The following is a 22238-nucleotide window of genomic DNA, read 5'->3' on the forward strand; positions in this document are numbered from 1 at the left end:
TTTAATGTTGTATAGCTTTTTTATGAATGTTATTGATTTCAATTTCAGTTATCAATGAAGTTATGCAAGCAAAGATCCAAGCTCAGTTAGCTGCCATTCCTGCTGGAGCTAAAGCATAGAGTTTTCCACTCCAAGTTTTTTACTTGACCAGTATTGTTGGCTGCCATTTGAAACTATTTCTTTAAGGACTAGATTGTTTGAAAATATTTGCAGGGTTTAATTATTTCAAGCTTTATCATTTGGTCACCAGACAGATTTGTCTCATGATGGGTTGGCAAGCAACCAGTTAGCAAGTTCTGAAATTATCTAGTAAAGCTAATTACTGGTCTCATGATAGGTTGGCAAGCAACTAGTTAGCAAGTTCTAAAATTATCTAGTAAAGCTAATTACTTGTAAATAAACCTGATATATATTCCTAATGTGTGTGTGTGAGAGGTGCTTGGTCTATGTGTAGCTAATGCTGCTGCAAGTGGTTGTTTGACACTTTCCTCTGACTTAACTGACTTAACTTTTGTTTGTTGCAACAGTTTAGAACCTTGCTAACTAAATTAGGTACACTTACTGCCATTTTTCAAAATAAGCTCATTGATTACTGCCAATTTTTAAAATTTTAATTAAAAAAGTAACCAAAAGTTTTAATTAGAGGGAACAGAAATTTTAAAACCTGGTCAAGCAATGCATTGCTGGTTGTTTTCATGGGATGTTTTATATTTTAGAAGTTTTTCAAGATCAAATTTTTTTTCTTCCTTCCAATGCTTGCTGTCAGGACCTGTGACACAGTTTTCTACTTACACATATTGTGTATCTCTGACACGGTAAATAAAGAGGTGTATTAGGAGGAATTTGACTTTGTTTTCTTAATATGTCTGTGTCTTCTAATGTTGTAATCTAATATGTGCAGATAGTGCTAAACGGGGCGTCCATAAACAACTGACTTGCCTTGGGGTGGGGGTGTTCACTTGAGTGTGACATGGAGTGTCTAAACGGCAGCCAAATTAGAATGTTAGAAGTAGATTCTGGATTAGCCAACTCTCTGAGCTCAGCTGTTTGATGAGGCAACTTAATGAGATGATGAAACCAGTTTGATGTCAGTGCCAAATAGGTGAAGTAGAGTTCATGTTTCCAAAAACTCCAATACAACCAACACATTAAACTGCTATAGTAATAAGGTCTGGGTCTAACCTTTGTATGCTATATCAAAACAAACATGTCCTCTTTGCTGTGTAATCGATCCTGTTTTTGTACAGATGCTAATGGTATAGGACAGAGGATCTTTGGTTAGAGCTCCAGAAGGATAAAGGGCCCTTGAGATCTTTAATTAGTGGCAGCTGTTAAACCGCTCTATCATTCAACCCTGCGGTCCTAGGCAGCTTAATTCTTGTGGGCAGATTTTAACGCCGGTCAAATATTTGCATCTGTCTGAGGTTAGCAAACGATGTCAGCAAGATGACAGGACAATCTCACCTTGGCGTCACCACTGACGCAGTTCAGCACGCGCCCCACTGTGTCTGGGTTTAAACCCAGCTAACATTGTGTTTGAGCTTTGTCTAGATTTTCTTTTTTAAATTAAATTAAAACAAAAACCTTAACTCTAAGAGCCATAACACAAACAATTAAAAAATTAATTACATTTTTGTCAAGATTGAGTTTATTAATGAAACCATAATTGTAAGTAATGTAACACAATTTGTTTAACAACAAATATGAGGTCCGAATATGATCACGCCACTAACATGACGTCATTCTACAGCTTACATAGCCCACCCTTAATTGCATATATTGTTCTATTTTGGTAGGATACACTTATGGAAAAGTGTTTAAATTTGCAAAAAAATTTTAATTCCAAATTTTGTTTCGTGTTAAAAGTGTGACTTCACACTTTTGACCCTTATCACAGTATATTATGGCATAAAGTTTAAAATAAAAGTAGTACCAGAGGACCATTGCTGGTTACCAAACATATTAACGCTATAGAATGACCTTAAGTACAGGCCTACAAAAATGTAACAATTATATACAGATAGCAATGTATAAGAAATTATATTAAAAATGGAAATTAGTTATACATTTTAAAAAATGTCAATATATTTAAAGCAACCACTGTTGTTTGACTAAAAAAAAATCAATGTCATCGTCCTACTTGTATAAAAAGTCAATGATTGATGACAAATAAAATTACATCAAACAAAATGAATCAAATAAGCTTGTTTCTTACAAATAAATATTTATAAATCTAACCATTTGTTTAGATGGCACTTTTTTTACTTTATGTGACACATCATTTAACGTTCATACTCCCCCCCCCCCCCCCACATTTTTGTGTGTTAAAAAACAAGACTATCACCCCTACTTCTGTTAAAAAGTGACATTATATCACATGCGAACATCATGCAGACATTTATCCTCTGGCTTGTATTTTAGTTAAGAATTTATCTCACAACTTGTTTGTAATAAATATCAGATTTTGAATAAATCTCAGACAGTTTTTTTGACCTTGTTGTGGATGTCATATCCAACAAGGGAGAGAATTGGCCACACAGTAGCAGACAACATGAACAAAATACTGAGCACTGTCACAACAGAACTCTCTAGAACTATTGGTCCTGTCAGGCTACAGCAGACGTAGAGAGACAGGATGCAGCGCAGGAACTCCATTAGAGTGCTGAACTTTCTGGGGAGGAAAATAGAACAGCTATTTACCAAGTCAAACATTGGGGAGGAAAATAGAACAGCTACCTAGTTCAACAGTTTTTTTATGGGTAGAGAGGAGAGGAAAAGAAGGTACAAACAATAAATTTTTTAAATGATTTTAAAACTTCAACACAAAGGCCTACAAATACAAATGTGTTGTAAGTTACATTATATCTTAAAGTGATGTCTTAAATGATATGATAGAGACAAATAATTGACTTTCTACTGACCTGTGGTCATACATGGCTCCAAACACAGAGACAGAGAAAATAAAATAGGTCACGAATCCAACACTGGTTATGTACCCTAGTTTCTAAAAATAGTGACAAGATTTGGCATTAGTGTAAAAAAAAAATTTGAATCTTTAAAACTAAGATTTTGTTTCTATTGGTAAGAGATGTGAAATTATATTTAACTAACCAAAATATTTCAAATTAATAAGCTGACTTTATTTTTACATGATCAACTGTTAGAATAAGGAAAACAGAACTGACCTTCTTGTAGGAGGCTACAACGCTATAAAATGCTATGACTAGTGTGAAGTGTATCAAAACATATACATTGGCCCAGGTTGGGAGGTTGCTGTTGTATTTTCTAACAGGCTGCTCAACCTAGAAGAAGTAAATGTATAAAATAACATTTCAATAACCAGCTTTTAGGTAACAATGCACTAAAATGGAGAAATTAAATGATTTTCTTAAAATACATAGTAATGAACTACTACCTGAATAACTAAAATAAAAGCATGGGTTGCTTCTTAAATTCTAGTAACGGTATTCAATACATAATATAATATATAACGACCCATGCTTTTAGTTTAGTTATTTAAATAGTAGTTCATTATTATTTATTTACAGAAAATCATTCATATTCTCCTTTTTAGTGCATTGTTACATAAACGCTTGTTACTAAAAGATTTATGTATTTCTTAAAAAATCAACTAACCTGTGGGAGGTCCTCATACAGTCCCCTCCATGGTTTACCTGGCTCCCAGCCTGGTCCTTTAAAAACTGCCGATAGTTTGTTGGCCAGACCTTTGTGACTTCTCACAAGACCAAAGATGTACAAGTAGTGGTAGAACTGTCGACAAAAACTCATAGGTGTCACACTCTCTGGTAGGGGTGGGGGGGGGGGGGGTGTTATGTTATTAAAGAGGGTGAGGAGCGGGGTTAAGAATATATTTTGTGTCTTCACATTTTTGCTGATTTTAAAGTTGTTTTAAACTGAGTTTTGGTCATCATTTAGCATTCTTCAAAGATATATTTTACAGTGGCATAGCTAGGAGAGGGCGATGGGGTGGCTGACCCTAAGGGGGCGCCAGAACATCCTGTAATGTTACATGTTTCTTGGTAACTGTCTGCATCCATATGACAATAATGTTTCTTGACTTATGGGTGAGTGGGTGTAGAAATAAGTAGCAAAGGGACTTAATAGAGACATTTTTTCTTTATGATAGGGCCTACTTGTCCCCATGTGTATTCAAAGTTTAATAAAGTGATTAAAGATACAATAAAACATAAACTACATAAGAATAAAGTGTATTATAATACATTTTGAATGTTTTATGAAAATGTACTGCCATGTGTTGTATTGTATGGATAATTTTTCAATCAACGTTAAGTTGATGGGCGTCTCACCTGTCCGTAGACTGGGCTCCAGAAGGTGTTTGGGTGAACTAATCCGTAAACAACTTTCTCACCTTCAGCCTGGAATGTGTCTGGTGAAACAAAAGTTCACATACAAGAGTCTCACTAAGCTAACTAGGACAACAGTTGTAGGCACAACCCAGCTAACACAGTATGTAATACCAGGGTCGGCCCAACCTTGGCCCAATGTTGTAATCATGGCCAAACATTGGACAAGCTTACGCCAGGGTACAGCCAAGATTTGTACATGCTTGCATCCCTTGATACCTTGATATTTAACCGTTTTTACCTTGGCTGCCAAGATTACACTGATTTATGGATTCACTGCATAAATTTTAGTTAAATATGCTTGTTAAACTTAATATATGTTAACTAAAATTAATTTATCTTTTAATATCATGCTCTAATGTAAACATAGCATCAATAACAGACTACGTTGCATGTGTTAAACATTTTGTTAATCTTTTTAAAATTGTGTGCGCTACTGCCATGGCCCCCTGTCGCCCATTGTCCCTTTGTTCACATTCCTTCCTATTGTTCGCAAGCCAGCATCCCGGTCCTGCGCCATTTTTCTTAACAAAAGACTTTGTATCCAGTCACAGTAAAACAGGTAGGCCCACTGTAGCCATTTTAGTTCAACAGTGAGAAGTAGTATAACTGTATTTATGCAGAATCTGGAAAATTCGTATTTTTTTGTTGGAAACTTTAACTTTATGGGCCTAAGTCATCAAATAAAAGTTATAAAAGGTAGTTTATTTGAGGTAATAAAATGAGCCTAGATCTAGATCTAGTCTAGATCTATATATTAATAATACTAGAGTCTATATTCTGTTTATTTTGGCATTAGGCTATAATTACATTTTACAATAATCTCCTTTATGATAGATATAATAGATCTAGATTCTAATAATACTAAATAACTAAAAATCGTAATCAGAGGGCGGTTAATTTTGACAGCACTTTTTTTTGTATTGAAAAGTATGCAAGTACCAGAGGCGTAGCGACCCTTCCCGGCGCCCGGGGACATACTTTCAATTTGGCGCCCCCCTCGGGAGCAAATTTTCATTTGCACCCCCCCCCCTCGAACTTTTCATTTGCACCCCCCCCTCAAACTTTCGATTTGCACACCCCCTCGAACTTTTCATTTGCACCCCCCCCTCAAACTTTCGATTTGCACCCCCCCCCCCCTCGAACTTTTCATTTGCACCCCCCCCTCAAACTTTCAATTTGGCGCCCCCCCTAAGGTCGGCGCCCGGGGACATATGTCCCCCCCCCCGCCCCCCCTCGCTACGCCTCTGGCAAGTACGTTTGGGGTTATATTGATTATTGATAGATCGATGTATTTATTGGTTTTCAACTTTAGGTATAATTATCACGCACAGGGAAAGGGGGGAGGGGGCTTAAATGTTTATAAATTAATAAATAATCATTCACTTTAACTTTTTTAAAAACTTAATTTTATTGTTCTAGGCCTATTTGTGTAAGGATTTGAAACTGTCTTTATTAATTAATTCAGAGAGAGAGAGAGAGAGAGAGAGAGAGAGAGAGAGGAACAGTAGACACAATTATAGAACAAATTTCTACATGTTAAACAGTGTATTTTGATAGGTATTAATTTTGAAAAAAATTAGTCAACTAGAATTCTAAATTGATTCAAGATTGTCATTCAAATTTCTATTACTGTTACAGGTCCCTATGGGAGAATAAGATGTCATCATCATCACTCCTTTGTGGCCCCTGGGGAGCAAAGGGCTGCAACCACACATCTCCAGCGGACTTGGTTTTGGGCTGCTCCTCTAATCTGTGCCCATGAGAGCCCAGCTGTTTTCGCCTCCTCCTCAACCGTTCTCTTCCATGTTTTCCTTGGCCGGCCCACCCTCCTTTTTCCCTGGGGATTCCAGTCTAATGCATGTTTTGATGAATAAGATGTAAGTTGTGTAAATAGTAGTGTGGAGACCTCAGAGCAACACTTAATTTCATGACCAACAGCGATAAGATGGTACTATTAGTAAGCCATACTTAATGATCAACACTACTCATATTATCATATAGAGGACAGAGTAGGCAAATGGTTGAGGACACTATTGCTAAACATAAAGCCAAGTTAGTAGTACATTCATCAGTTCACCTAAGTCTGATATATACCCAATTTAAGACTATGAAATAAAAAAGGTGGCTAGATAATACTAGATATAGTGTTGACTACACAATCCTTTATATACAGAGATCAAATAAACAGAGATACTTAAAAATTAGTATCTAATCTGGCTATCATTTATTGTATCACTCACTCATTTTATTATTATATTTAATAACTAAGAATGCCATTTATTTTCAGGCCTTTCAGGTGTTGTGTATATCAATCAGCCCACTGGAGATATATCAATCTTTAATAAATTATAAGGTCCCCACTGCTTGATACTTCACCAAATACTGGCTACACCAGAAAATGACTAAATGTTCTTAACACTTAACAACTGTAAGTTTACATTGTTTCAAAGTGAATAATAATTTTCATTTAGTAATTTTTGCTTGCATGTATTGATCAGCATGTGTAGTTAATGCCTTTACTGATATTAGTAAAATAATTTCAGACCACAAGCATTACTTCTGGGTCACTCTGAAGGGTCTAATCGTTCAATTACTGAATTGATAAAGTTGATGAAATTGCTCAAAAATTGTCTGGCACCTTCTTAGCTCAGAGACATAGGGTAAGGGGTTTATAATATTTATATACATACTATTATTTTTTTTATTACCAGGTTTTTTTTTTCACTTTTGTTTATAAATATATATATATATATATATATATATATATATATATATATATATATATATATATATATATATATATATATATATATATATATAGATATATATATATATATATATGCAGTATAAGTGTTACCTGGGTAGCATGAACACCCCAGACCACCAGTCTTTATACCTATATAATATATCGTTACAAGGTAGCAAACATGATGTTAGGGGCTTCTTGTTGTATGTTCAGTGCAGTGCAAAATAAAATAAACATTATAAATTTAGTGCAAAATGAGCAGTGTATGGTTGTAATTATTTCATAAATGACTTTTAGTGTGTAACTTTTCTTTTTTAGAATGTGGATGGATTATGACATACCTTGCATAAATCAACAACCAGGGTTTTATTGGATTTGAATCCCAAAGGAAAGAGAAAGTTTGTTATCCAAAACAAACATGGAAAATATCAGAAACCAACAAAACACAAGCAGGCAGAGTGTTATGGACACAACTTTGGGGAATCTCCTAAAACCAAGTATAAAAATAGAGAGGTGTGGTTGTGTCTCTCAGCTCCACAAGGGTCCACAAGAATGAGGACAACATTGATTTTTGTAATAATTTTAGATCAGATTTAAAAAAAAAAATTTGATCAGATGGATCAGGTTAACAGTTTAATACATATTGCATTTAAGTGCTTAACGAAAAGAAAAGATGCTCTTACCAAAATAGTCTAAGAACAATGCTGATTTTAAATTAATAAATTGTTTCCTTTTGTAATAATATAATAATTTAAGTTGGCATTGTATGTATGTTTAGTGTAGATTTAATGCCCTAAATGAAATATACAATTGACATTTTTTTCTTTAAAGAATTAGTTGCAAATTCCTTTCATTATTTAGTTTCACTGTACAATCTGAAAAAAGCTTGCAACATTTGTATTGACAATACTTCTGCTGGTGATATTTATTTCTAATTAATGAAGTAAATTAATATATATTCAGTTTACTATAATTAAATACCTCATACTCGAGACAAAAAAACATTTATTAAATATCGCAGTGATATTCCTGTTCTACACAATGCGTATAAACCCTCGAACCATCTGTCTTTTGAAAGATTGCACATTTTGTATACACAATGGCATTCATTTCAACACTATTTAACCACAATTATAATCTAGAGATCCTGAACATATTTTCGTTCTGTTATTTATGGACAAGGCAGACTGGTCCAGCATTAAAATGTAAACCTTAATTAGAATACTTAAACGAGCTATGCAATTAAATGTTGTTAGACAAATATTTTATACTTTTTATTTTTAATGTTATGTTTACGTATCATAGTACAAGACAGCTTCTGTATTCTTGTACAGTAAATTAAGTTTTTACATTAGTTTAATTTAAACTGTAGGCCTGCTTAACATCTGTTACATTATATGAAAATGTTTTGTATATTTGTTTTAATTTGTTTGTATAAAAGTCAAAATGAAAGTTACTACACTATAATTTACTTATTCTTTTTCAATCAATACTTTATAGTATAGTTATAATTTTCTTACAATTGAATGGATGGTATAATACGGATTTTAATAGATGAGCAGTTCTTGTGTATGTATTGCTGCTTTACTACATTTTGATTAAAATTTCTTTCACATTTTGAAATTACCTTTGTAAATATTATGACTGATATGAGAATGGATCTTTTTGTATGCTAAAAATAAAAATTTGAGCCAAGATGTAGCCAGGATATAATACAGGCTGAGCCAAGGTATAGCCGAGATATAGCCATTATTGGGCCAAGATGTAGCCAGGATATAATACAGGATGAGCCAAGGTATAGCCAATATTGGGCCAAGATATAGCCATTATTGAGCCAAGATGTAGCCAATATTGGGCCAAGATGTAACCATGATATAGACAATATTGGGCCAAGATATAGCCAATATTGAGCCAAGATGTAGCCAATATTGGGCCAATATGTAGCCAGGATATAGCCAATGTTGGGCCAATATGTAGCCGGGATATAGCCAATATTTGGCCAAGATCTAGCCAATGTTGGGCCAATATGTAGCCGGGATATAGCCAATATTGTGCCAACATTGCGCCAACATCATGCCGAGTTTCACTACCAATGTTTCGCCAAGGTTAAGCCAATGTTGCACCAAGATGTAGCCAATATTGGTAACCAATGTTTAGCCAATATTGGGCCAATATATGTGTGCTGACTGGGAAGTTAGAAGATGATAGACCTACACCATATAGTGGAGGAACAACATATAGGCCTCCACCATATTTATAGTGGAGGAACAACATATACGCCTCCACCATATTTATAGTGGAGGAACAACATAAAGGCTTACACCATACAATAGAGGAACCACATAGATGATAAATGCAAATGTGTAGTCTACATATATAAGCCTAGTACCCTACAACATTTAAACACGAATATGTTAAAAATTATATGCAAGTTCTAGAATATATTCCAAATAAATTACAAAAGTCCAATAAAAAAATTTTTGGACTTGGAACGTCCAATACAAATTTTACAATACACATTTCACAGGTTTTATTTTTAAGTCTAAAACTTACTAAACATTCTATCCCATATGATAAGAGTTCCTGCATAATTTTTGTCAATGCAATAAGGATTTCTGCCATGGTGCACTCTGTGATGACTGGGAGTGTTTAGTATGTACTCCAGTGGTCCCAGGGTACTGACTACCTAAGGAAAGGACACAGTAACTTAGTATGTACTCCAGTGGTCCTAGGGTACTGACTACCTAAGGAAAGGACACAGTAACTTAGTATGTACTCCAGTGGACCTAGGGTACTGACTACCTAAGGAAAGGACACAGTAACTTAGTATGTACTCCAGTGGTCCCAGGGTACTGACTACCTAAGGAAAGGACACAGTAACTTAGTATGTACTCCAGTGGTCCTAGGGTGCTGACTACCTAAGGAAAGGACACAGTAACTTAGTATGTACTCCAGTGGTCCTAGGGTACTGACTACCTAAGGAAAGGACACAGTAACTTAGTATGTACTCCAGTGGTCCCAGGGTACTGACTACCTAAGGAAAGGACACAGTAACTTAGTATGTACTCCAGTGGTCCTAGGGTACTGACTACCTATGGAAAGGACACAGTAACTTAGTATGTACTCCAGTGGTCCTAGGGTACTGACTACCTAAGGAAAGGACACAGTAACTTAGTATGTACTCCAGTGGTCCTAGGGTGCTGACTACCTAAGGAAAGGACACAGTAACTTAGTATGTACTCCAATGGTCCTAGGGTACTGACTACCTAAGGAAAGGAAAAAGTAACTGAGAAGATTCATAACTTCGGAGACAAGGGGGGTAAGTATTGAAGTAACTAACAGAGTTGTCTGTAAAAATAGCTAAAGAAAATTAAGGACCATCACACACAAAATAATAAGGCCTAATTTTGTAAAATAAATAATTTTTAAAAATTGGAATAAAAAGCTTGTTAAAAATAAATGGAGGTTATTTTATTTTAAAATGTTTTGCAGAGAAGAAATTACCTACCTCTGTGTGTATCCAAAATTGATACAACAAATTAAATTGTTGGTGAACATAGAAGATGGATGGAGGGACGCAAAGCGCCATAGGTAGGTATAAAAACTGAGGATAATAACAATATTTTTAAGTTATTGAGGAAAGGTTCTTTATAGTAATGTTTTATATATATAACAAATGATGGGTGTATATAAATACATTATAAACCCACCATACTGTAGTATTTATCAACATCATCAAATTATCAACCCACTACAGTTCAATACAATGTAGTAAATGTAGTATTTATCAACTTGATCACATTATCAACCCACCATACTGTAGTATTAATCAACATCATCACATTAACAACCCACTACAATGTAGTATTTATCAACTTGATCACATTATCAACCCACCATACTGTAGTATTAATCAACATCATCACATTAACAACCCACTACAATGTAGTATTTATCAACATGATCACATTATCAACCCACTACAATGTAGTATTTATCAACATGATCACATTATCAACCCACTACAATGTAGTATTTATCAACATGATCACATTATCAACCCACTACACTGTAGTATTTATCAACATGATCACATTATCAACCCACTACAATGTAGTATTTATCAACATGATCACATTATCAACCCACTACACTGTAGTATTTATCAACATGATCACATTATCAACCCACTACAATGTAGTATTTATCAACATGATCACATTATCAACCCACTACACTGTAGTATTTATCAACATGATCACATTATCAACCCACTACAATGTAGTATTTATCAACATGATCACATTATCAACCCACTACAATGTAGTATTTATCAACATGATCACATTATCAACCCACTACACTGTAGTATTTATCAACATGATCACATTATCAACCCACTACAATGTAGTATTTATCAACATGATCACATTATCAACCCACTACAATGTAGTATTTATCAACATGATCACATTATCAACCCACTACACTGTAGTATTTATCAACATGATCACATTATCAACCCACTACAATGTAGTATTTATCAACATGATCACATTATCAACCCACTACAATGTAGTATTTATCAACATGATCACATTATCAACCCACTACAATGTAGTATTTATCAACATGATCACATTATCAACCTACCATACTGTAGTATTTCTGCATGAGAGATTGCCGTAATGCTGTTGTCAAATTATACTCTTCTGAGCTGTGGTGAACTTGGTGTGAAGCCCATACGATGTTACTCTCTGAAACATTCAAACAGTGAGTCATATATATGATGTTACTCTCTGAAATACTCAAACGGTGAGTCATATATATGATGTTACTCTCTGAAATACTCAAACGGTGAGTCATATATATGATGTTACTCTCTGAAATACTCAAATGGTGAGTCATACATACAATGTTACTCTCTGAAATACTCAAACGGTCAGTCATACATACAATGTTACTCTCTGAAATACTCAAACGGTGAGTCATATATATGATGTTACTCTCTGAAATACTCAAATGGTGAGTCATACATACAATGTTACTCTCTGAAATATTCAAACGGTCAGTCATACATACAATGTTACTCTCTGAAATATTCAAACGGTGAGTCATATATACAATGTTACTCTCTGAAATACTCAAACGGTCAGTCATACATACAATGTTACTCTCTGAAATACTCAAACGGTCAGTCATACATACAATGTTACTCTCTGAAATACTCAAATGGTCAGTCATACATACAATGTTACTCTCTGAAATACTCAAACGGTCATTCATATATATGATGTTACTCTCTGAAATATTCAAACGGTGAGTCATATATACAATGTTACTCTCTGAAATACTCAAACAGTCAGTCATACATACAATGTTACTCTCTGAAATACTCAAACAGTCAGTCATACATACAATGTTACTCTCTGAAATATTCAAACAGTCAGTCATACATACAATGTTACTCTCTGAAATACTCGAACGGTCAGTCATACATACAATGTTACTCTCTGAAATACTCAAACGGTCAGTCATACATACAATGTTACTCTCTGAAATATTCAAATGGTCAGTCATACATACAATGTTACTCTCTGAAATACTCAAATGGTCAGTCATACATACAATGTTACTCTCTGAAATACTCAAAAGGTCAGTCATACATACAATGTTACTCTCTGAAATACTCAAATGGTCAGTCATACATACAATGTTACTCTCTGAAATACTCAAATGGTCAGTCATACATACAATGTTACTCTCTGAAATATTCAAACAGTCAGTCATACATACAATGTTACTCTCTGAAATACTCAAACGGTCAGTCATACATACAATGTTACTCTCTGAAATACTCAAACGGTCAGTCATACATACAATGTTACTCTCTGAAATACTCAAATGGTCAGTCATACATACGATGTTACTCTCTGAAATATTCAAACGGTCAGTCATACATACAATGTTACTCTCTGAAATACTCAAATGGTCAGTCATACATACAATGTTACTCTCTGAAATACTCAAATGGTCAGTCATACATACAATGTTACTCTCTGAAATATTCAAACAGTCAGTCATACATACAATGTTACTCTCTGAAATACTCAAACAGTCAGTCATACATACAATGTTACTCTCTGAAATACTCAAACGGTCAGTCATACATACAATGTTACTCTCTGAAATACTCAAATGGTCAGTCATACATACAATGTTACTCTCTGAAATACTCAAATGGTCAGTCATACATACAATGTTACTCTCTGAAATATTCAAACAGTCAGTCATACATACAATGTTACTCTCTGAAATACTCAAACAGTCAGTCATACATACAATGTTACTCTCTGAAATACTCAAACGGTCAGTCATACATACAATGTTACTCTCTGAAATACTCAAACGGTCAGTCATACATACAATGTTACTCTCTGAAATACTCAAATGGTCAGTCATACATACGATGTTACTCTCTGAAATATTCAAACGGTCAGTCATACATACAATGTTACTCTCTGAAATACTCAAATGGTCAGTCATATATACGATGTTACTATATAAAACATTCAAACAGTCAGTCATACATACAATGTTACTCTCTGAAATATTCAAACAGTCAGTCATACATATAATGTTACTCTCTGAAATACTCAAACAGTCAGTCATACATACAATGTTACTCTCTGAAATATTCAAACAGTCAGTCATACATACAATGTTACTCTCTGAAATATTCAAACAGTCAGTCATACATACAATGTTACTCTCTGAAATACTCAAACAGTCAGTCATACATACGATGTTACTCTCTGAAATATTCAAACAGTCAGTCATACATACAATGTTACTCTCTGAAATACTCAAACAGTCAGTCATACATACAATGTTACTCTCTGAAATATTCAAACAGTCAGTCATACATACAATGTTACTCTCTGAAATACTCAAACAGTCAGTCATACATACAATGTTACTCTCTGAAATACTCAAAAGGTCAGTCATACATACAATGTTACTCTCTGAAATACTCAAACAGTCAGTCATACATACAATGTTACTCTCTGAAATACTCAAAAGGTCAGTCATACATACAATGTTACTCTCTGAAATACTCAAACAGTCAGTCATACATACAATGTTACTCTCTGAAATATTCAAACGGTCAGTCATACATACAATGTTACTCTCTGAAATACTCAAATGGTCAGTCATACATACAATGTTACTCTCTGAAATACTCAAAAGGTCAGTCATACATACAATGTTACTCTCTGAAATACTCAAACAGTCAGTCATACATACAATGTTACTCTCTGAAATATTCAAACAGTCAGTCATACATACAATGTTACTCTCTGAAATATTCAAACAGTCAGTTATATATACGATGTTACTCTCTGAAATATTCAAACAGTCAGTCATATATACGATGTTACTCTCTGAAATATTCAAACAGTCAGTCATATATACGATGTTACTCTCTGAAATATTCAAACAGTCAGTCATACATACAATGTTACTCTCTGAAATACTCAAATGGTCAGTCATACATACAATGTTACTCTCTGAAATACTCAAAAGGTCAGTCATACATACAATGTTACTCTCTGAAATACTCAAACAGTCAGTCATACATACAATGTTACTCTCTGAAATATTCAAACAGTCAGTCATACATACAATGTTACTCTCTGAAATACTCAAATGGTCAGTCATATATACGATGTTACTCTATAAAACATTCAAACAGTCAGTCATACATACAATGTTACTCTCTGAAATATTCAAACGGTCAGTCATATATACAATGTTACTCTCTGAAATACTCAAATGGTCAGTCATACATACAATGTTACTCTCTGAAATACTCAAATGGTCAGTCATACATACAATGTTACTCTCTGAAATATTCAAACAGTCAGTCATACATACAATGTTACTCTCTGAAATACTCAAACAGTCAGTCATACATACAATGTTACTCTCTGAAATACTCAAACGGTCAGTCATACATACAATGTTACTCTCTGAAATACTCAAACGGTCAGTCATACATACAATGTTACTCTCTGAAATACTCAAATGGTCAGTCATACATACGATGTTACTCTCTGAAATATTCAAACGGTCAGTCATACATACAATGTTACTCTCTGAAATACTCAAATGGTCAGTCATATATACGATGTTACTATATAAAACATTCAAACAGTCAGTCATACATACAATGTTACTCTCTGAAATATTCAAACAGTCAGTCATACATATAATGTTACTCTCTGAAATACTCAAACAGTCAGTCATACATACAATGTTACTCTCTGAAATATTCAAACAGTCAGTCATACATACAATGTTACTCTCTGAAATATTCAAACAGTCAGTCATACATACAATGTTACTCTCTGAAATACTCAAACAGTCAGTCATACATACGATGTTACTCTCTGAAATATTCAAACAGTCAGTCATACATACAATGTTACTCTCTGAAATACTCAAACAGTCAGTCATACATACAATGTTACTCTCTGAAATATTCAAACAGTCAGTCATACATACAATGTTACTCTCTGAAATACTCAAACAGTCAGTCATACATACAATGTTACTCTCTGAAATACTCAAAAGGTCAGTCATACATACAATGTTACTCTCTGAAATACTCAAACAGTCAGTCATACATACAATGTTACTCTCTGAAATACTCAAAAGGTCAGTCATACATACAATGTTACTCTCTGAAATACTCAAACAGTCAGTCATACATACAATGTTACTCTCTGAAATATTCAAACGGTCAGTCATACATACAATGTTACTCTCTGAAATACTCAAATGGTCAGTCATACATACAATGTTACTCTCTGAAATACTCAAAAGGTCAGTCATACATACAATGTTACTCTCTGAAATACTCAAACAGTCAGTCATACATACAATGTTACTCTCTGAAATATTCAAACAGTCAGTCATACATACAATGTTACTCTCTGAAATATTCAAACAGTCAGTTATATATACGATGTTACTCTCTGAAATATTCAAACAGTCAGTCATATATACGATGTTACTCTCTGAAATATTCAAACAGTCAGTCATATATACGATGTTACTCTCTGAAATATTCAAACAGTCAGTCATACATACAATGTTACTCTCTGAAATACTCAAATGGTCAGTCATACATACAATGTTACTCTCTGAAATACTCAAAAGGTCAGTCATACATACAATGTTACTCTCTGAAATACTCAAACAGTCAGTCATACATACAATGTTACTCTCTGAAATATTCAAACAGTCAGTCATACATACAATGTTACTCTCTGAAATACTCAAATGGTCAGTCATATATACGATGTTACTCTATAAAACATTCAAACAGTCAGTCATACATACAATGTTACTCTCTGAAATATTCAAACGGTCAGTCATATATACAATGTTACTCTCTGAAATACTCAAACGGTCAGTCATACATACAATGTTACTCTCTGAAATATTCAAACAGTCAGTCATATAACGATGTTACTCTCTGAAATATTCAAACAGTCAGTCATACATATGATGTTACTCTCTGAAATATTCAAACAGTCAGTCATACATACGATGTTACTCTCTGAAATATTCAAACGGTCAGTCATACATACAATGTTACTCTCTGAAATACTCAAATGGTCAGTCATACATACAATGTTACTCTCTGAAATACTCAAATGGTCAGTCATACATACAATGTTACTCTCTGAAATATTCAAACAGTCAGTCATACATACAATGTTACTCTCTGAAATATTCAAACGGTCAGTCATATATACAATGTTACTCTCTGAAATACTCAAACGGTCAGTCATACATACAATGTTACTCTCTGAAATATTCAAACAGTCAGTCATATAACGATGTTACTCTCTGAAATATTCAAACAGTCAGTCATACATATGATGTTACTCTCTGAAATATTCAAACAGTCAGTCATACATACGATGTTACTCTCTGAAATATTCAAACGGTCAGTCATACATACAATGTTACTCTCTGAAATACTCAAATGGTCAGTCATACATACAATGTTACTCTCTGAAATACTCAAATGGTCAGTCATACATACAATGTTACTCTCTGAAATATTCAAACAGTCAGTCATATATACAATGTTACTCTCTGAAATATTCAAACAGTCAGTCATACATACAATGTTACTCTCTGAAATACTCAAATGGTCAGTCATACATACAATGTTACTCTCTGAAATATTCAAACAGTCAGTCATATATACAATGTTACTCTCTGAAATATTCAAACAGTCAGTCAACTGATATTTTAGCACCAACAAAAAGCACAATGGGTTACATGACTTAGCTAGAGACATCAGTTTAGTCAACTTTCTCAAATTGTGTAGTTTAACAGCTACAAGAATGTGATATAATGTGTTTTGGATAGTTTACTTCAGCTTAAAACAAGAAAATTAGCTGTTGAGTCCACAGCAGGGACAATAGCTGTTCCAGGTAACTCAATCATGAACTGATAACTCAAGCATGAACTGAGGGGAGAGAAGTTTTTTCTCACCGTAACTCAAGCATCAACTGAAGGGAGAGAAGTTTTTTCTCACCGTGACTGAAGCGATGGAACCAGTAGTATAAGCAATCTGTAGCTAACATCCCCACGACCCATGTAAATGGACTGTTCCACGGGAGGTTGATAAAATGGAAGTTTTCGTAGATATAGATGTAGGTCACTAGTTCAATTGATCGGGAGATCAACCTATACGTCATCAAAATAAAACTGAGTTAAAGCGGGATTTGAATAATATTTGACATGCATTTGAAATATGTACGGATGTATCATAAGGTTTTCAGGACATATCTCAAGGTCGTCATGACATGTTAGTTATCAGGACTTTCTCAAGGTCGTCAGCATATTATCAAGGTCATCATGACAAGTCACAACATCATGACATGTCTCAATATCATTATGACATGTCTCAATATCATTATGACATGTCTCAAGAACATCATGTAACATCGTAAGGTCATTATGACATTTCTCAATAAAAATAGTTTGGTTTGGACGAGTTGATTAGTTTTTTCAAATCTAGCTACAAAATTAATTTAATCAGCATAATTTAGTAGTCAACCTAATTTAGCCCAGATTTAGCTTAGGTTTAGCCACCATGGCATTTAGTCCATATTTATCCTAGGTTTAGCCACAATTTTGCCAATATTTTGCCTAGGTTTAGCCACCATTTAGCCCATATTTTGCCTAGGTTTAGCCACAATCTAACCCATATTTTGCCTAGGTTTAGCCACCATTTGGCATAGGTTTAGCCACCATTTAGCCTAGAGTGATAAGTCGCTCACGCATGCATGGTAGAGAGCAGTCCATGCGTCATGCTGTTGACACCGTCGTTGATGCGCGGCAGATCCTTGCCTTGTACTTTCAGAATGACACACTCGAGTATGATCAGGATCGTGAAGTACGGCACAGCCTGGGGAAACAAAGACAATTTTTACAATCACGCGCTGCATCATGGGAAAAAATAGATAAACTGCTCCACAATGGTACTCCATTTTCCCACGTTTTCTTTAACTTGCCTTCGCGTCTGGTTTTCCAATCAAATATTGCGATCGAAATTTTGGGCCCTTCCCAGTTAGCTAGCGCGCTGAAATTTTCAGGGAAGCTTTGTTTCCGATGACAATGCAATATTCAATTGTTATTATTACTAAATTGATCCATGGAAACATTTTATTTATCATTTTAGACCCCTATATATTTGTACAAAAAAGGGACATAACCTAGTAATTGTAATTTGATATAAAACAAGGTTCGGTAATTTCCCTCTTGTGGCTTACTGAAGGAGAGCACGCAATTGGTTGAGTAGTGGTCACGCGGTGTTTGTGTACAAGCAACCAGAACGTAACAACTGGTGGCCAGTATGGGGGAGACGATATGGTCGAGTGGTTGGGCACACGATTGCTAACCCACTCGACACGGGTTCAAATCTATGTGTTCTAGTCAGTAACGTATTAACACAACAAAGCCATAACCCGCCCCTTATAAAAACAACGCTTCGTGTCTAACTTCCAACTTTTATTCCGTCTTAATTCTTTACACACAACAGACCAGCCCTCGTCCTAACCGCTATCAACTAACCCCTGACAATCATTCACTCCACCTTTTATACCGCATTCGACCTTGGGATAACAATACACAAACACACCGGGGTTACAACAGTACTTTCCCTCTTCTGGCTTACTGAAGGAGCAAGCACGCGATTGGCTGAGTAGTGGTCACGCGCAGAGTTTCTTCCAGGCATCTCTCCCCCCCGAAATTTTTTTACCGCCCCCCCCCCCCCCCGAACGAAATGAAATTTATATAATTTATATAGAAAATATATACTTTTAACAGTGTCCGCCCCCCCCCCCCCCGAAGAAAGTTTACCCCCCCCCCCCCCCGGATCGCTTGCATTATTGTGATGTATAGCATTTATTTTCTACTTTTTAGTTCAATCAGAAAACGTGGAGTTTTTTTTAACTTTTTTAATGATAATTATTTCATTTTCCTCCCGCAGTCATTTGGTTGTCAGGGCTGACATAAGATTTAGCAACAAAACGAGAACAAACCAGATTTATTGTGACGTACCTCACACAGATACTGACGTCATCAACAATGGTCTAACACTCATCTTAAAGAGAGGACGTAGGTTAATTGAAGGACGTACCTCGTGAATAATGGTCTCTAGTTGTGAGTTACAAATGGCCCTACCTCATCAAGTAGACCTTCCTCCTGATAGGGAGACCTACCTCATCAACGAGACCTACCTCATCAGAGAGACTTACCTTATCAACGAGACCTACCTCATCTACCTTATCAACGAGACCTACCTCATCTACCTCATCAACGAGACCTACCTCATCAACAAGACCTACCTCATCAACGAGACCTACTCCATCAACGAGACCTACTCCATCAACGGGACCTACCTCATCAACGTTACCTACCTCATCAACGGGACCTACTCCATCAACAAGACCTACCTCATCAACAAGACCTACCTCATCAAAGAGACCTACCTCATCAACGAGACCTACCCAATCAACGGGACCTACCTCATCAACGAGACCTACCTCATCAACGAGACCTACCTCACCAACGAGACCTACCTCATCAACGAGACCTACCTCATCTACCTCACCAACGAGACCTACCTCATCAACGAGACCTACCTCAACTACCTCATCAACGAGACCTACCTCATCTACCTCATCAACGAGACCTACCTCATCAACGAGACCTACGTCATCAACGAGACCTACCTCACCAACGAGACCTACCTCACCAACGAGACCTACCTCATCAACGAGACCTACCTCATCTACCTCATCAACGAGACCTACCTCATCAACGAGACCTACGTCATCAACGAGACCTACCTCACCAACGAGACCTACCTCATCAACGAGACCTACCTCATCTACCTCACCAACGAGACCTACCTCATCAACGAGACCTACCTCATCCACATAGTTCGGGACGTCATCAATGTCCTCAAATGACGTCTCGTTGGGCGTGACCAGGTAGAACATGGCCCTCAGGTTCTGGAGGTGTGGCCGTACGAACCGTGACGTCATGGTCACAGGTGTGCTACCCCAGCCAACCACTGAAAATACAGGCAACACGTGTGTCAGTCTTGTCCCTTTGCTCGTGCTAACACAAATCTTTGAACACCAGCCTAAGTTTGGGACTGAGCTCCCCTCTATAATTCACATCGGCACCGTGCTACAAAATACCGTGTAAAATATTGAGTGAAAAAAAACAACAACATCGATTTTGTTAGCCGTTAGTTAAACAACTAAAAACAAGATATTTCACGAAAACGTTTTTTTTAAATCCATAAATGTATCACACCTTGATTTTTTATGTGACAGATAATTTCACCAATAATTAGCGGCGGGCCCAAATGGACTTAAGTAATGTTTATCTGTCTGTATAAGCTATTTTGTTCTCAATTATTTTTTTTCTCATGAATCGATCGGATATTTTATCTATGTAATCGATCCTTTGTCCTGTTATCTGTCATATGCGATACTTTTCCTGATATTTGAAACTGTAACGTTACACATGTTATTGTGTGCACGTGCATCGTGTGCACGGCAACAGCTGTCAGCTGGTGGGTGTTTACATGCACGGCTACAGCTGGTGGGTGTTTACATGCACGGCTACAGCTGGTGGGTGTTTACATGCACGGCTACAGCTGGTGGGTGTCTACATGCACGGCTACAGCTGGTGGGTGTTTACATGCACGGCTACAGCTGGTGGGTGTCTACATGCACGGCTACAGCTGTTGGATGTCTCACAGCTACAGCTGGTGGGTGTCTACATGCACGGCTACAGCTGTTGGATGTCTCACAGCTACAGCTGGTGGGTGTCTACATGCACGGCTACAGCTGTTGAATGTCTCACAGCTACAGCTGGTGGGTGTCTACATGCACGGCTACAGCTGTTGAATGTCTCACAGCTACAGCTGGTGGGTGTCTACATGCACGGCTACAGCTGTTGGATGTCTCACAGCTACAGCTGGTGGGTGTCTACATGCACGGCTACTGCTGTTGAATGTCTCACAGCTACAGCTGGTGGGTGTCTCGCAGCTACAGCTGGTGGGTGTCCAATATTATCCGGAGAGAAAAACGATTTAGTCACCGAAGCAGTCTGGAATTTCATACTTTTTTTTTCTGGTTGGATGTTTCTTTTCAAATCGGAATACCATTCTAAGTTTAAAAATTACGCCCGTATGCCCCCTCACCCCCTTAAGGTGTGGTGTCATTCAGATAGCCACTATATGCATTGTCCCCCCCCCCCCCCGTCCTGGTTTCTTAATGAGATAAATGGTGGTAGATGCTGACAGTGACTATAATTGTTGACGTAGCGTTTAATTAAAATGACACAAATTATTGGTCAGCTACGCCGCCCTGAGTCTGACCAAGTTCAGGGGATGTGAATTTGATCGACAATCACTGCAGTGTGTTGTAACTGTCTAGCGCTAGGTGACACGCTCACGTGACCTTACACACTCGCGACACAGTGATTGTGAACAC

General features: G+C 36.1%; 2 protein-coding genes across 3 annotated transcripts in view; one reads left to right on the plus strand and one right to left on the minus strand.

Annotated features, from left to right (window-relative positions):
* Window positions 1–22238, plus strand: part of LOC131954092 (prefoldin subunit 5-like) — a 50294-nt gene that overhangs the window by 6277 nt on the left and 21779 nt on the right. Inside the window, exon 5 of one of the 2 annotated variants that reach the window (XM_059317613.1) lies at window positions 49–123. In XM_059317613.1, the coding sequence (XP_059173596.1) occupies window positions 49–119 (71 nt within the window). In that variant the 3' untranslated portion in view covers window positions 120–123. Of the gene's footprint in view, window positions 1–48; window positions 496–22238 lie in introns of those variants that run through there. The other variant, XM_059317612.1, reaches the window with a different exon arrangement.
* Window positions 2321–20906, minus strand: LOC131954088 (alkylglycerol monooxygenase-like). Its single transcript, XM_059317608.1, has 11 exons — window positions 20658–20906; window positions 18504–18631; window positions 17756–17907; window positions 11788–11891; window positions 10639–10738; window positions 9688–9816; window positions 4329–4408; window positions 3637–3771; window positions 3186–3302; window positions 2922–3004; window positions 2321–2671 (listed from the first exon to the last, which is right to left on the minus strand). Exons 1-11 carry the CDS (start codon window positions 20772–20774, stop codon window positions 2476–2478), a joined length of 1341 nt encoding a protein of 446 aa, XP_059173591.1. The 5' UTR covers window positions 20775–20906; the 3' UTR covers window positions 2321–2475.

Source organism: Physella acuta, unplaced genomic scaffold, assembly GCF_028476545.2.
Source record: "Physella acuta isolate Inbredline_101_S28 unplaced genomic scaffold, ASM2847654v3 ptg000972l, whole genome shotgun sequence".
Taxonomy (NCBI): Eukaryota; Metazoa; Mollusca; class Gastropoda; family Physidae; genus Physella; species Physella acuta.

Bases quoted from the DNA above. Each gene is read 5' to 3' on its own strand.
- LOC131954088 (XM_059317608.1), bottom strand. From the start codon at position 20,774: ATGACGTCACGGTTCGTACGGCCACACCTCCAGAACCTGAGGGCCATG. The intron at 11,892-17,755 runs GTGAGAAAAAAC...TGAATGTTTCAG, and splicing joins GTTCCATCGCTTCAGTCACG to AGAGTAACATCGTATGGGCT. The intron at 2,672-2,921 runs GTCAGTAGAAAG...TTTCCTCCCCAG, and splicing joins GGAGCCATGTATGACCACAG to AAAGTTCAGCACTCTAATGG.